A 16,662-nucleotide genomic window follows, 5' to 3' on the forward strand; every position below is an offset into this window, starting at 1 on the left:
AAAAAGTCAGGTGCTCAGAAGTCTCCCAAGCCACAGCTTCCACAGCGTGTCAGCCTTGCAGAAGCTTCATCAATACTAAGCAGAGAGAACCCCTGTAGAGAGAACTCCATAGGGCAGTTTAGAAGAGATGCTCTCAGGAGGTTTGGCCATTCTTCTGTATGCAACCTTGGGGCAAGCAGGGAAATTAGACTCCGTTTTTCAGAATCTCTGCTTTTTGTTGTTATTATTGAATCAGGGCCTCTCTATGTAAATCCCAACTGGCCTTGAATTCAAAGAACTCTGAGATCTGCCTCTGCCTCTTGAGTGCTGGGATTTAAAGATATATGCCCCATGCCTGGCAGACTGTTTTTTCTAACTAGCTCCCAGGTAAGGCCGTTACTATTGGTTCAGGGACCACTCTTTGAGTGGTATTCCGAAGGACTCTGAGCAGTACTGTCTGCATCCTGACACTTAGGATGGCAAGACTGATGAGAGGCTTGGAATCATGATGGCAGTGATAAGGATCCAGGAGTGTGATGGATCAGTGGTCCTCAACCTTCCTGATGCTGCGACCCCTTAACAAAGTTCCTCAGGTTGTGGTGACCCTCAACCATAACATCATTTTGTGGCTACGTCATGAGGCTCTGGGTCTATCCCCAGCAGAGCATAAACCAGGCTTGGTGGTGCATGCTTATAATCCCCACACTAGACAGGAGAATCATAAATTCAGGGCAATCCTCAGTTTGACAGCAAGCCTGAAGTCAACCTGGGACACATGACCCTGCTTTGATCTGGGAGAACAGCGGCAGTGGAGACCACTCTGGGTCTTGTCTGAATTTAACAGGTTTGTTGCTACCTAGGTCAAGAGACAACTAATGAAATATATAAAGGGACCAGTATCCCGTTTTCACAATATCAACATCCTGTTCCTCTTTTTATAGTAGAGAGACTTTCAATGCACCGAGAATTACTCCTCTGTTCATGGCGTCTCACAGGAATCTTCTATCAGCAACAGTGTGAGCACAACAGGACCCTATGATAGCACAACTAGTGACACAACCTTCTATCTCAAACTCCTTAAAGCCTACGTTCCATTAATGTGTTCAGTATTTGTTTAGTACTCAAATGTCTTCATCAACCCTTCACAGTACAGTAGTGAGCTGGCTCTGGACATGCAAACCTTCAATTTCAGCACCTTTGAGGCTAGCCTGGGCTACACAGACCCAACTCCTTAAAAAAAAAAAGCTAAACCAAAAATGATAGTATAAAGAAAATAAATAAGGAACACTGTGGAGACTCATTGTGGAAGGTCCTGAGGTTTTACAAAAAACAAACAAACAAACAAAAACCCCACAAAAACCAGGGGATCGTAGAGCTTAGGATGGCCTCAAACTTACTACAGAGACTAAGATGATCTTGAATTCTGATATTCCTACTGAGCTGGAGTACAGACAAGCTGTTTTCAACTTTATTTGAGTCAGGGTCTCATTATGAAGCCCTGGCTGGCCTGGAACTTGGTATGTAGACCATGTTGGCTCCAATTTGCAGAGATCCACCTGCCTTTGTCTCTTAAGAGCTGGGATTAAAGGCGTGTGCCATCATGCCTGACTGTTTTTCAAGACAGGGTTTCTCTGTGTAGCCCTGGCTGTCCTGGAACTCACTCTGTAGACCAGACTGGTCTCAAACTCACACAGCTCTGCCTCTGTCTAAGTGTTAGGATTAAAGGTATGTCCTATTGCTCCAGCATCCCAAATTCTGGGATGATAGGCCTGTGCTATGTTACCATGAAGAATAAGTATGAACTATGTAGTTCTCATGCCTAGAGTTGTGATTTACTTACTCTACAGTCATGGTCATGTCTCCTCATGTGTAAAGGGAAGATCTTACCATGTAGGGTGAGAACAAAGCCATGTATGTTGCCACAGACATAAAGCTTTTAGTGCATGTTAGGTGGTAGCACATCACCCTTAAATTGCACAACTGGGGAGCTTTTGACTCCCAGACATTTAAGATGTGGTCTGATAGTATAATACCAGTCTGAAAAACAACTGTCTCATGGGTATTTTAAAGCTCAAAGTGAAACGGCATCCAGAAGAGTGACCTGAAAGTTATTTTGTTTGATTTGGTCCAGTTTAAGAAGTACCTGGAGCTGCCGGGCGATGGTGGCGCACGCCTTTAATCCCAGCACTCGGGAGGCAGAGGCAGGCGGATCTCTGTGAGTTCGAGACCAGCCTGGTCTACAGAGTTAGTGCCAGGACAGGCTCCAAAGCCACAGAGAAACCCTGCCTCGAAAAAACAAAAAAAAAAAAAAAAAAAAAAAAAAAGTACCTGGAGCTGGGAAATGGCAGTGTACGCCTTCAATCCAGCACTTGCGAGGCAGAGGCAGGTGGAAAGCTTTGAGTTTGAGGCCAGCCTGGTCTACAGAGCAAGTCCTAGGGCAGCCAGGGCTGCACAGAGAAACCCTGTTTTGAAAACCAAAATAAAATAAAGTATCTGGAAACCATGAGAATACCAAAGAGCTGCTGTTTGCTCAGGTCATAATTCTGGTGTATGAGATCAGGTGCCAAAGAGATCATTATGATGCCAAAATTCCAGCCTGCCTTCTTCGCAGGTTCACACTGACACACCAAGCTGCCTTGACTGAACCAAGTCCTGGCTGAAATAACCTCAGGAAGTATGGACTATAGTAGAAAAAAAACCCAAAATTTAAACACAGGGTTGGAAATGTGGGCTCTTAGAAGAATAACTGCTTAGCTATGGATTTTCAGCACCACAAAATGAATCAAAACACAAATATAAACCTGATAATTTTCCATGTTTACTAGGTAAGCTAGATTTGGTTTCATTGCATAATTTTTGTTGTGAAGGATGTCCCTCCCCAAACCGTTTGCTAGAAAACGTCAGGAACACAAAGTAACACCCTCAAGTCACACCAGGAAACAGGAGAGAGAGCCAATTCTAGCACGCGAGTGGCAGGAGTTCTAGGCCAGCAAAAGAACTAACCAATGAATGAGACCTTACCAAAAAGCTTTACCTAAGGTAAGAAACATGGCATGTACAACCTTATCTGTGTCAATGAGCAAAACAGTTTAGTCGGGCGGTGGTGGCTCATGCCTTTAATTCCAGCATTCAGGAGACAGAGGCATGCAGATCTGTGAGTTTGAGGCTGGCCTGGTCTACAGAGTGAGTTCCAGGACAGCCAGGGCTACACAGAGAAACCCTGTTTTGAAACAAAACAAAACCCAAAAAACCAAAACCCAAAAAACCAGTTTAATCACAATGCTAGTTCCTGAACATTTGACTTAACACATCAACAAATTAAAAACAAATTCTCTAAAAATTACCTAAAATGGGGCTGGAGAGATGGCTCAGTGGTTAAGAGCAGTCACTGCTCTTCCAGAGGTCCTGAGTTCAATTCCCAGCAACCACATGGTGGATCACAACCATCTGTAATGAGATCTTGTGCCCTCTTCTGGCATGCGGGCATGCATGGAGGCAGAATGTTGTATACATAATAAATAAATAAATCTTAAAAAAAAATTACCTAAAATGAATATACTGAAGCTGTGTTGGTGCACACTGATTGGTCATCCCAGAATTTGTAAGCTAAAGGCAGGAAGATCAAGCGATCAAGGCTAGCCTTACATACTGAGGAAGTATACCAGAAGGTTAACTGGGGCTATAAGAGAGACCCTCTCTTAAACAGCAAAACAGAACTCAAGAAAAATACTACTACTCAAATGATACTGGGAAGACAAAATAATCCAACAACAAAAACCTCCCCCAAATTTACAGAGCATTTCTGGTCTGTGGCCATGACTTCTGTGTGGTTAGTAGTTAGTAGTAGCTGCCTTTGGAGTTAATATTCATTGTAGGAGGAATACAGCTTTCTCTGATGAGCTGTTTGAGAAATTCCTAATTCTCACTTATCTGAATGCAAGATTCTAGTGTCTCTAATTGTTAGTCTAATAGATTAAATCTGGACCAACTGAACTAGGTGAGAAACACGTTGAAATATGAAGTCACTGGAAACATCTGTGCACTTAAACACCTGATTTTGGTTTGGTGTGTGGTCATGATCCTGATGAGTGGATCAATCAGTGGAGATTTTGATCCCCGTACACTTTAGATCTGGCATACACCTGTAGGTTTGGGGTCGCTACTACTGAATTTCACTGTTGACGTGTGTCTGGCCAGGCTTGAAAGCATCGGCCTTTTATCCCAGCACTTGAGGGACAGAAGAGAGCACATTTCCGTGAGTTCAAGGCCAGCCTGATCTACATAGTTCTCGGGTAGCTAGGGTTATATAGTGAAACTGTCTAAAACAATACTAATAAAAAAACAAGTGGTGGGTTTTTTTTTTTTTAAGTGGTGGGGTTTTAAGGAGGAGAGGATGAGATGTTTCTTTGTAGGTTTGCCATTTCTTTTTTTTTTTTTTTTTGGTTTTTCGAGACAGGGTTTCCCTGTGGCTTTGGAGCCTGTTCTGGAACTAGCTCTGTAGACCAGGCTGGTCTCGAACTCACAGAGATCCGCCTGCCTCTGCCTCCCGAGTGCTGGGATTAAAGGCGTGCGCCACCACCGCCCCGCCTGTAGGTTTGCCATTTCAAGGGCAAATACATCACCCGCATTGTGACTTCGCAGACAGTGCCCAAACATTGCCTTGGCGATACTACATGCTACTCCCAGTACTGCACTTGCTGCAAGACAGGATCCACTGCCTAAGTATCGACACGTTTCTCCTTGGGCCTCCGAAGAGCTACCTTCTCCAGAGCAGCTCGCACCAAGAGTCTGGAGACACACAACCAGTCTCCCTAAACTTAGGGTAAAGAGTCCAGACAACTTAGCTCAGGAGTCAGGCCAAGTAAGTGACGCTAGTCGGAAGTAGGTCAGGAGTTCCAGCTTCAAGATCTCATCCCAGAGTCTGTGACAGTAGTAACCAGGCTCGTCGGAGCCGGGCCTTGCAGACGCTTACCTGTTTTTGCACCGGCCTCCAGCCGGAAACATTCAGCAAGCATCTAAACCACGGGGGAATCAAAGGTGAAGTCTGCGTTGTTCTCCCGCCCCCAACAGCCCCCAGGCCTGCGCACGCGTCCTACTCCTTCGGCGGCTTCCCTAGCCTGCCAGAGGCTCATTCTCATTAACTACGCACGCGAGAAACCGAGGCGTCTTCCCGCAGTTTCTAGAGAACCAATCGGCGGGGCCCTTGACCTCAAGCCCCACCCTCACGTCGCTTGCGTGGCCCTGCCCTCTTTGGCGCGAGTTGCGCGTCAGGGAACGAGGGAAGGCGCCTGTCTGCGCCGGCTCGTCCCTCTCCCGAGCAGCCAATCGCCGGTGAGCGGCCGGGTACGCGCGCGCGCGCGCACGCCTCCTGGAGTTTAACGGTCGCGTGAGGCCAATTTCTCGGGCCAGGCTAGGCAGAGGCGAGGAGGCCAGGTAAGCGGTCGCGGCTTGTGGGCAGCTGCGTGCCGCGAGGGCTGAGGACTGAGTCCTAGACGATCCCATCAGAGGGGACCCCCCCCCTTGGGTGCTTTGACAGGCTAGGGTGAGGGACTGTGGCTACCGCAAAGGTGGCCGGAGCTCGCTGGCGTGTGCGGGTCCGCAGTTGCGGGCGCTCTTTCTAGACTCGTGCCCTTGAGTGACATCAGCGAGGCCCAATTGGAGGGCGGCCTTTGCAAGGGGCGTGGGTGCTCGCCTCCCCACCCCACCCCCCAGTAGTGGTACCCACGCTTCTATTGGAAATGACAGTGATCACGAGCGGCTCTCCAACATGCCTGCTGCCTTGTATTCTCTCTCCTCCGGTCTTGAACCGAGAGGCGCTACCCGCGACTAGGATCTGACGTCTGCCCCTGAAACCACCTCGTACTGGTTCCTTTCAGCCTCCCCGCAGACGAAGCCCTGTGAACTTTCAAATTGTTAATGCTACTCCGTCACTCCTGCCTCCGACTCCAAAGGGTTGTAGGGTGAGGGACAGAGCATCGTTTTTTGGTGCTGAAAGTTATATTTAGAAATGTCTGTACCTATATTCAGTTTCTATCAAGTTTATTTCAGATCCATAGCGGGTTTCCCCCTTTTCTCCTCGCCCTTCCCCGTCCCGGGAGAGGTGTCTTTGAGGTTCTAGTGGTGTTTCTATCTAAATCTTGCATCTGGATTACCTCAGCGGAGGTGGATGTCGGGGAGGGCTTGTGAGAAGAGATGGAACTGTAGATCCACCTCTCTGGAGAGTTTGTGGTCATTTGAATCCACGTATTTTCGTTGCCAGTTGGAAGAGGCAGCCCCTGGCTTTTTCAATACCCCCATTTGTCACTGGTGATGGGCCAGACACTGGGGTGGGAAGGTGGCGGAAGTCAAATCCATTTGGTTAGATCTGTACCTGTCCTGAAGGCAATGCTTCTTTAACTTCAATGAACTGATTGTGTTCTTTAAGCCCTGGAAAGTGAGAATTGGGTGGCACAGGAATGTGAGAAAGTTCTTCCGATGCAGTCTCTAAACTTCTCATTTTATAAGCAGCATGGTTTTTTTGTTTTGTTTTGGTTTTTGTTGTTGTTCCCCCTCATCTTTCATCTCTTTGAAATCAGTGGATTCTGGAAGGATGATGCATATGGTTGGGCTTATGACAGCAAGTTTAAATCTATATGTCCAGATTCAGTAAAATTTTAGTTAACTTGTTCAGAGTACAAAGTATTGAGAATTGTACATCCAGCCATTTTTAACAGTTAAATAGCTCTTAAACGCAAACATAAGACTAAATAGTTAAGTCCTGTTAGTGGCTACATAAGTTAACAAACCTTCTGCAGTGTAGGACTTACTAAATAAGTGAACCAGGCTGAAAGTATTCCATTTATTATGTAATAGAGTGCACCTAGAACCTTTATTAAGCACAAAATTCTGAAATATTGCCTGTAGAGGATAATGTGATTCTTACAAATTACCTTAAAAAGACATATGGTCCCTATACATAAACTGCATCCTGCTGAAAGTATGTGATTTAGGGGTTTTAGAAGAAGAAATGCTAACTCCAGAACTTTCCATCACCCTGAGATGAAAAGCGAGTGCACTGCAGTGGCCTCCTTTCTCCCATCCTCCTCGGGGCTTCATAGTCTGCTTTGCCCTGTGGGTTTGCCAGTGCTAGATTCTTCATATAAATGAAGTCATAGAGTAGTAATTTTTTTTTTCCTGAGACAGGGTTTCTCTGGGTAGCTTTGGAGCCTGTCCTGGAACTCTCTATGTAGGTAGACCAGGCTGGCTTCAAATTCACAGAGATCCTCCTGCCCCTGCCTCCCGAGTGCTGGGACTAAAGGTGTGCCCCACCACTGCCCGGCCTGGCTGCTGTTCTTTATGTAGATGAATTTTCAAGGTCTGCAAAGCCATGAAAAGATAGTGGGTAAATTGTACATTTCATGGCTTTTTCCGTAGTTTTCCCTGTTCATCTTCAGATTCCTTGGAAGCGTAGCGGACTTCACAGCTCTGAATGTCAGCTGCTGAGGATGCCGGTAGACGATGAGGCAGCTGAAGAGGAGCCAGAAGCAGCCTCCTCCTTCAGGAGAAACAAGAGTGCTTCCAGATGACAGAGCTTAACAATTTCTGTGCGATATGGAGGATTTTGATTTGGCGGAAACTTTACAAAAATCTTCACCTTCTGCAGACTCTGATATCAAAAGTACTCCCCATTCTCTCGGATTGAGCTTGTGTGCTAATAGGTAAGAATTGTTAGATACTATTTCTTTTTTTTAAGATAGGATTTCTCTGTGTTTGTTCTGTGTTTGTTCTCTGTAGACCAGACTGGCTTTGAACTCAGAGGTACACCTGTCTCCGTCTCCCTAGTGCTGGGGACAATGATGTGTGCCACCACCACCAGGTTGTTGGATACTATTTTCATGTGTTAATAAACCAAAATAACTTTATTTGCAGAACTGACCAGTTGATCTAATCAGTGTCATTGTTGCCTTAAAGAACAAACAACCCATCTCTGATTAGGAACTGTTTAGGGACAGTCCTGGAACTCTCACTGTAGACCAGGCTGAGATCCATCATTATGCTTTTTTTAATTTTGTAACTTACAAGCATATCTTTAAAATTTTTGAGGTAAGACCTCTTATAGCCAAGGCTAACTGACTCATAATGTACTCAGAGATAATCTTGATCTTTTGATTCTCTACATCCTGATAATTGCCTAGTTATTTTTCCTTTTTTTTTTTAACCTTTTTAATTTTTTTAAAGATACAGTCTCATTGTGTAGCTCAGGCTGGCCTTAAACTCTAGGAAGTCCTCCTGTCTTAGCCTTCCTAGTACTGGGGTTACAAATGTGAGCTACTGGGCTGAAGAGATAGCTCAGCAGTTAATAGCATAGGCTGTTCTTCCAGAGGTCCTGAGTTCAATTCCCAGCAACCACATGGTGGCTCACAACCATCTGTAATGATATCTGGTGTCCTCTTCTGATGTGCAGATTAACATGCAGGCAAAACACTGTATAAATAATAAATGTTTAGAAAAATAAATAAAATTTAAAAAACCCACAAATGTGAGCTACGATACCTGGGTTATTTCTACATTCTAAATTAATAGTATAGATAATATTTTATATTGTAGAAGCATCACACCAATCTGGGAAACAGTAATTAAACTGTTTAGAACGTATTAGAACTGGACAGTGGTGGCGCACGCTTTTAATTTCAGTACTCGGGAGGCAGAGGCAGGTGGATCTCTGTGAATTCCAGGACAGCCTGGTCCACAGAGCTAGTTCCAGGATAGCTAAGCCTACCAAAGAAACTCTTCCAAAAAACAAAACAAAACAAAAAAAAAAACCCGAAACCTCAAAAAGCAAAAAACAGACTGAGTTGACAAAAAGCCAATAAAATTCTTTATGTATTTAGTTATTGATTCAATTATTTAGGGTCTCTGTCCTTGGCTGCCCTGAAGCTCATTTATATAGTCCAGGTTGGCTTGGAGCCTGTAGCAGTCTCTTAACTCTACCTCTCAAGTGGGGAGTATGGCTTTGTGAAGACACACACACATTTGGGTGCTCCTCTTTCCCTCCCTCCTTCCTTTCTCTTTTTTGATACAGGGCCTCTCTATATAACCTTAGCTCTCGTGGAACTCACTATTTTGCCAGGCTGGCCTCTAACTCATAGAGATCCATCTACCTCTGCCTGTAGAGTTCTGGGATTAAAGATGTGTACCATCATATTTGGCAAAGGGTCAGATAGCTTTAAATATAAAGATTTTGATGAATTTGTGTATTATAAATTAACTACCTTAAAAACTGTTCATTCTTGGCCGGGCGGTGGTGGTGCATGCCTTTAATCCCAGCACTCGGGAGGCAGAAGCAGGAGGATCTCTGTGAGTTTGAGGCCAGCCTGGTCTACAAGAACTAGTTCCAGGACGGGAACCAAAAGCTACGGAGAAACCCTGTTTCGAAAAATCCAAAAACAACAACAACAACAAAACAACAAAAACCTGTTCATTCTCTCCCTTCCTTGTGAGGAGTTTGAAGCAGTAATATCCCACGGATAAGGTAGTATGAGAGAAAGATGTAAAGGCCCGAGACATGTCTGCTGCAGTGCTCCGCCTTGAAGCCGAACGCTGGCCACATTTACCTCCTGCCTCATTTGGTGGCCCCTCTGAAATCTACTTCTAGAAATTCCATTTAGTACTTTAATTGCCTGTCGAACCTAAATGTATTTGTGATGAAATTGATGTCATTGAATTTGTATCTCCTTTCTCTGTGACTGACACTTAAATCCACCATGTTGAAACTAGATTATTGCAACTCTGTAAAGTTCTTATGTACAACATATATTTTAAAAAGTTTATTGTGGTCTTGCTCTTCAATTTTTTTCTGCTTCTAACTTTATTATTTTATTATTTTCATCTTGGTTAGTGTATGTGTATGTGCACGCGTGCATGCGTGCGAAACAAAACAGATCTACATAGTAAGTAAATAAAATTGCTCAGGGACTGGGAATGTAATTCCACTGGTTGAATACTTATTTGACATGCAGGAAGCCCTGGGTTCTGTTCCTAGCACAGCAGAAATCAGGAATCATGCCTGTAATTCCTACACTTGGGAAGAAAAGGTAGGAAGAATAGCAGTTCAAGCTCATCTTCTCCTATGCTGTGAGTTTGAGGCCATCCTTACATACATGTGGCTGAAAATAATAACAGTAAATTGGAGGAAAGATGGCTTAGTGGCTAAGAGCACAGACTACTCTTCCAAAGGACCCAGGCCTAATTCCCAGCACCCACTTGACAGCTCACAACTGTTTGTGGCTCTAGTTACAGGGGATCCAGCACTCTCACAGATACATATATGCAGGCAAAACACCAAAGCACATAGGATAAAAATAAATCATTGAAAAAAGAAAACATTTGGCCGGCCAGTGGTGGTGCTCACCTTCCATCCCAGCACTCGGGAGGCAGAGGCAGGCAGATTTTTTTGAGTTTGAGGCCAGCCTGGTCTACAATAGCTAGTTCCAGGACAGGCTCCAAAGCCACAGAGAAACCCTGTCTTGGAAAAAAAAAAAACAAAAAAAAAAAACCCAAACAAATAACAAAACAAAAAAAACAATAAAAATGCCCTTTTAAAAAGCTACAAAACAGATCTGCTGTTCTGAATTGTATTTGGGGTGTTTATGAACAAATCTGAAGTCATCCCCCATTTGGAAGTCTTAGTGTTCCATTACACACCGTACAGGCTCAATAAATCCTATCTATTGACTGCTAATTGGGTTGGCAGAGTTTTCATTCACAGGCAGTTCAGTGATAAGCACGAGCTTATCACATGGAATCTGAGGATCTGGTTACGGGATTGACTGTTCTGGCAGCAGAGAGAGACTGCTTAGCAGACAACGGAGGGCTGTTGTTAAAGTGGGCCAGATGAGCCTCCAGAATAATTCAGGGAAGCTGTGCCATCTTCCATGTCATTTCTGCTGGAGAAGGCTTCTCTCATAAAGACTTGAGTGTGTCCCTGTGTGGGTCAGGTTTCTGAGGAGGATTAGGTGTCAGTGGTTGTGTACTGCTCTGCTAGATCTTGAACTGCTGAATTAGTCAACTCTTCAATTGAATGAGAAAACCATCTGAATTATTTATGTTTCAACAGAAGTAGTCCCCACCTTAGTACAAATGGGGTATCCTCTTTCTCAGGGAAGACCGGGCCACCTGTCACTCAAGGCACAGTCGAAGTCCTCACTGCTTTAACACAAGAGCTGCAGAACAGTGGCCGGACTGCCTCAGAGCTTTGGAAGAACTGTGAGGTATTTCATTTTGTTTTATTTGGGGGGTGGTGGTGCTCTTTTAAATATGACATAAATGTGGCTATACTGAATTGTTAGAAATTTATGTCCAGAAAAGCATGATGTTTAACCTTAGTTCTATAGTCAAATGACCAAGCATAAGATAACTGATACTGAAGGAACAAGAGAAGGGAGATGGGACACCATGGCCACAGAGAGCAGACCTGGAGACTCCCTGTGAACTGAAGTCTTTGTTCCGAGCACCCTCGGACTGTTACAATTGTTACTAATTACAGTCTTCTAAGTGACTCTTCAAGTTGACCTCATTTTTACAAACCTAAATCTTCTTTTTCTGGAGTATTTTGAATGCTCTTATGATAAATTAAGGCCTCTATTTTGTGCCTAACACATTCTTCTGGTGCGTTGGCCTGTCGACAGTGACTTCTTTGGTTAAACCGTGATGGAAATTTAATTCTTAGGAACATCTCCCAGTTGAAGTATGGGAGTTGGTGGTGGTGTGCGCTCCTAGCCCTGGAAACAAGCCAGGAAAAAGGAGAATCACAGAAACAAACTTAAAGACTGACACATAGAAGGATACTTACAAATTTTGTTTTGGAGAATAATACTCAAGATGGCCTTTTCTCAATTGTTCATTTGTTTTTTGAGACAGGCTCTTTATGTAGCTCTGTCTGACTTGGAGCTTACTGTGTAGACTAGGCTAGCCTCAATCTCACAGAGATTTTCCTGACCCTGCCTCCTGAGTGCTGGGACTAAAGGTGGACTCTACCATGCCAGACTCTTTGCTCTTTAGACTACATAAAAGGTTGTAATGTTTTATAGAAATGCAAATGTAATTATCAAACTCTAAGCAGTGGATTTTAACATTAATTGTACTTTTAGAACCATAACTTGTGTTTTTAGAATATAAAACTGAAAGATTTCCTGTCCTAAGAATTCAGTAGCAATTACCCCAAATATAATGACTTCAAAGAATTTGCATTTAAAATGAACTTTTCAGAGTTGTGGGAGGTTGTGGTAGTTTGCAGCAGGGTCTCACTCTAGCCCAGGTCTCACTCTGGAACTCATAATGTTCCCCAGCCTGGCCTTCAGTTCTTGGCAGTGTTTCTGCCTTAGCTTCCCAAGCACTGGAATGTGGGGTTTGAGTAGTTGGCAGCTTTTCATTTTTCTCCAATGGTTTTTTATGTTTTTCACCTAGCAATCACTGAACCAATGTGGAAGACCCATAAGATGCATTTGTGTATGATGCCGTTAAGACCCAGGATGGCCTGGTCTGGACATGTAGCTCAGTGGCATGGTACATGTTTAGCATGCATGAGACCCTGGGTTCTTTTTTTTTTTTTTCTTTTTTATTTATTTATTTATTTATTTTTTTTATTAAGAAAGAAAAAAAAAATTTCTGCCTCCTCCCAGCCTCCCACTCCTCCCACTCTCCCCCCCCAACTTCCCCGAGACCCTGGGTTCTAATCCAGCATCTGGGGAAAACAAGTTTGATGAACTATTTTTCCTGTGTGTCTATTCATTAACCTGTGACCAGTAACATGTAAATAGGACCAAGAGCAACTACCACAGCACAGTTTATTTCTGACAACTTTTGTTTGATTAGAAATTGTTACTTTAGTACTTTGAATCAACACCTGAAGTTAGAGAGACTGTATTTCCGAGTTTAATGTATTGATTTAAAAAAAAATTGGTTGGGGGAGGAGGGGAAGAGGTGGAAATTTTTAAGTAAAACTAAATAAATAAAAAAAAATGGTTGGGCCTGGATTTCCTTGTGGATGATTCCAGGCTCATAGTCTGGCCCTGGGCTCTCGTTTGCAGAGTTCAACCTTGGTTGATGCAGTCAGTTGAAGTCTGAGGAGGAGGAGACTGGGCTAGAGGTTTTTTGTTTTGTTTTGTTTTTTTAAGATTTATTTATTATGTATACAATGTTCTGCCTGCATATGTGCCTGCAGGCCAGAAGAGGGCGCCAGATCTCATTACAGGTAGTTGTGAGCCACAATTTGGTTGTTATGACTTGAACTCAGGTCTATGAAAGAGCAGCCAGTGCTCTTAACCACTGAGCCATCTCTCCAGCCCTGGGCTAGAGTTTTAAAAGCATGTTTTTGTTTGTGTGTCTTCACTGAGGTTATGTTTTGTGAATTCCCATCTGACTGCAAGGTTGTCTACTCGGCGAAGAGCCACTTAGTGCTTTTTCAGAGAGGGCAGTGCACTCTCTGGTCACGTCCATAGGACTTCCTGCTTTTATTTAGTGTGCTTTTGTAGTTGTGTGAAAATAACAGAAACCTCCAATATTTTGGAGTAGTGTTTTAGGATCAGAAAGGTCAGATGTTATGCAAGCCTTAAGATTTGATGGTCTTTTTTTTTTTTTAAATATTTATTTATTTATTATGTATACAACATTCTGCCTCGATGTATGCCCGCACGCCAGAGCAGGGTGCCAGATCTCAGTACAGATGGTTGTGAGCCACCATGTGGTTGCTGGGAATTGAACTCAGGACCTCTGGAAGAGCAGCCAGTATTCTTAACCTCTGAGCCATCTCTCCAGCCCCCATGGTTTGATGGTTTTCCCTGAGTTTCTAGTGTTTGTGTCCTTTTGGAATATAATTGTGTGTTTCCTGACTCTCAAAAGAACTAATCTACTTTTCTAAACACAAAAGCTTCCTTATATTCTGAGTGCGCAGAGTGACAATATCCTTAGTTTGCTTTAGCTAGATGTTTTTTAGCCTTTTAGCACTTTGTGTTATGTGTACAATAATAACAGTTACAGGATGAAAAGAAAAGAGGTGTTTACAATTTTTTTTTTTTTTTTGGTTTTTCAAGACAGGGATTCTCTGTGTAGCTTTGGAGCCTGTCCTGGAACTAGCTCTTGTAGACCAGGCTGGCCTCGAACTCACACAGATCCGCCTGCCTTTGCTTCCTGAGTTCTGGGATTAAAGGTGTGGGCCACCACCACCGGCAAGGTGTTTACAATTTATTGTCTCTTTGCTAGGTAGTATAGCTGCACTTTGTAGCACTTGCTCTTATTAGACCTGTGCCCCCCTTCCCCCCAGACAGGACTTCTCTGTGTAACAACTCTGACTGTCCTGGAACCTGGAACTCCTTCTGTAAACCAGGCTGGCTTCGAACTCACAAAGATCCACCTACCTCTGCCACCTGAGTGCTAGGATTAAAGGTGTGCGCCACCCCCCCCCCACCTCGCAGCCTGTAGGCCTCTTTTTATAGTAGTTTTTTTTAAACTTCATTCATTCATTTATTTTTTTATCTCAGTATTAATATGTTTCCCTTAGTAGTTTTGTTTTTTTAAAGTAAAATTAGTTCATATTATTCTGAAGTGAAAATTATAGGTAAAATAACCTATTTGTACTAGCTTTAAAAAATTAGTGTAGGTGGTAGCGCACGGCTTTAGTCCCAGCACTCGGGAGGTAGAAACAGGCAGAGCTCTGTGAGTTCCAGACCAGCACGGTTTACATAGAAAGTTCCAGGGCAACGAAGGCTACACAGAAAAATCCTGTTTAAAAGAGAAAAAAAAAATAGTAGGCCAGGCAGTGGTGGTGCACGCCTTTAATCCCAGAACTCAGGAGTCAGAGGCAGGTGGATCTCTGTGAATTTGAGGCCAGCCTGGTCTGCAGAGTGAGTTCCAGGACAGGCTCCAAAGCTACAGAGAAACCCTGTCTCGAAAAACAAACATACATACAAAATAGTATAGGTAACAGAGTGCTTATTGTTCACCTAGGCCTAAGGTCAGTCTGCAGCCATGCATGTCTGCTGATGTGCATGGACACACACACACACACACACACACACACACACACACACACACACACACCCTTAGCTAATTGTGATATAAAGGAAATGGAAGTTGTTTATAGTAAAGGCTATTATAATATGTAAGTGTCTGTGAAGTTCTCTGGTGTCTCTGCAATTTATAGACTGTCTGTGAGGGAGCAGCTGAAGGGAATCTACTATTGATACCCTGATGACTGAGACTGGAGTAGCTCTCTCTTCTGAGCGAGTGACCAGGCTCATTTCTGAAACAGACTTCAGTGTGCTTGGGGCAAAATGCACAAAATTGCACAAAAGTAGTTACTATTTTTTTAAAATATAAAACAGAGACAAGTCGAGGAATAGAAAAATGCTTGGGATTGTGGGAGAAGGAGAGGTAGTCTGGGATTGGAAGGACAGCAGTGTGTGTGAAGAGCTGGGGAGGGAGCTTCCAAAGCTGGGAGGTGAAGGCATTTCTACAGGCCCAAAGATCAGGAAGCGGTGCGGGGGTGGGGGTGGGGTGAAGTTGGAGGAGTATGCAGCCAGGTAGTAGAGGCAGAAAGCAGTGATAGGGCAGAAAGGCTGTAAGGTGGAAGAGCAGAGCTGTTGTGCAGGATGCTTTTCACTGATATCGTGTGCCACTTGCATACCATCTATTGCTAAGCAGGTCGGCACCAGGCTTATGATGGGATTCATCCTTCTGGAGAATCTGTGCCCTAGTCTGGCTTTGTGTCTCTTTAGGGAAGTGCTTACTGCTCTTGGTAGTCAGGAGGACTCATGACCTTAGTGTGGGCTCTGAAGGGTAGTCAAGGCCAGTTCCACAGCATGCCAGGGAATCAGCTTTTCGTTCCTTGCACTTGAGCTCTGCAGTGTTTGGAACACTTCAGTAAAAGTAAAAGTACTCTACTAATTTATTTTTGGTTTTGTATGTGAGAGTTTTCTGGATACATTTCAGTTCTTAAGGAGATTGTTAACTTTTATGAGGAGAAAGGATGAGGAACGGAAGACAAATCTAGAGGCTGGGGAGATGGCTTAGTTGACAAAGTGCTTGCCACGTAAGCATGAAAACCTGACTTCACTCCCTAGCACTCACATAAAAAGCTGTGTAGGATGTTGGCTCTTGTAGCCCTAATGCTCTCGAGGTAGAACTGGGGTTCCTAGGCTAGCTTCACATAATTGGCAAGTCTCAGATCCCAGAGAGAGACCCAGTTTCAAAAACCAAGGTGTTTAGCTCACTCACTTCTGTCTGGTTTCCATATGTGTACACACATACATGCATGCACACAGACATATGCACATGCACAGACAAAGTGCAGCTATTAGGAGGTCTTTTGTCTCCATGTATAGTCTAGACCAGTCTCCCTCCTGCTGAGTGCTATGACTATAGGTATATACTATTGTACCTGGTTGTAGTAATATGAGTGGCGGGGCTGCATCCCCAGCACCCCGCTGCCCGCACGGCTAGCTTTACCCAAAGTAATTACACGGACACTGTATTCATTTAATCACTGCTTGGCCATTTCTATCTAGCCTCTTCTAGGCTAACTCTAGCACGTGGACTAGCCCATCTCTAATAATTTGCTGTAGCCCACAAGGTGGCTTACCAGGGAGATTCTAGCCTACGTCCATCCTGGGTCGGAGCTTCATCGCGTGTGCCTCAGAGAGCAGAGCT

General features: G+C 44.0%; 2 protein-coding genes across 6 annotated transcripts in view; one reads left to right on the forward strand and one right to left on the reverse strand.

Annotated features, from left to right (window-relative positions):
• The window catches only part of C2H12orf65 (chromosome 2 C12orf65 homolog), a 13,982-nt gene extending 8,852 nt beyond the window's left edge, over nt 1-5,130 (reverse strand). The window contains exon 1 of the mRNA XM_005344386.3: nt 4,952-5,130. The gene's annotated coding sequence lies outside the window, so the exon portion shown is untranslated. The remainder of the gene's footprint in view (nt 1-4,951) is intronic.
• Nucleotides 5,131-5,299: 169 nt separating this feature from the next.
• Nucleotides 5,300-16,662, forward strand: part of Mphosph9 (M-phase phosphoprotein 9) — a 68,434-nt gene continuing 57,071 nt past the window's right edge. For 3 of the 5 annotated variants that reach the window (XM_005344387.2, XM_026784826.1, XM_026784820.1), the window contains exons 1-3: nt 5,302-5,412; nt 7,393-7,676; nt 11,075-11,228. In XM_005344387.2, coding sequence (XP_005344444.1) covers nt 7,570-7,676; nt 11,075-11,228 — 261 coding nt within the window. In that variant the 5' untranslated portion in view covers nt 5,302-5,412; nt 7,393-7,569. Of the gene's footprint in view, nt 5,413-7,392; nt 7,677-11,074; nt 11,229-16,662 lie in introns of all 5 variants that reach the window. The other 2 variants (XR_003378015.1, XM_026784817.1) reach the window with 2 other exon arrangements.

Source organism: Microtus ochrogaster, chromosome 2, assembly GCF_000317375.1.
Source record: "Microtus ochrogaster isolate Prairie Vole_2 chromosome 2, MicOch1.0, whole genome shotgun sequence".
Lineage (NCBI taxonomy): Eukaryota > Metazoa > Chordata > Mammalia > Rodentia > Cricetidae > Microtus > Microtus ochrogaster.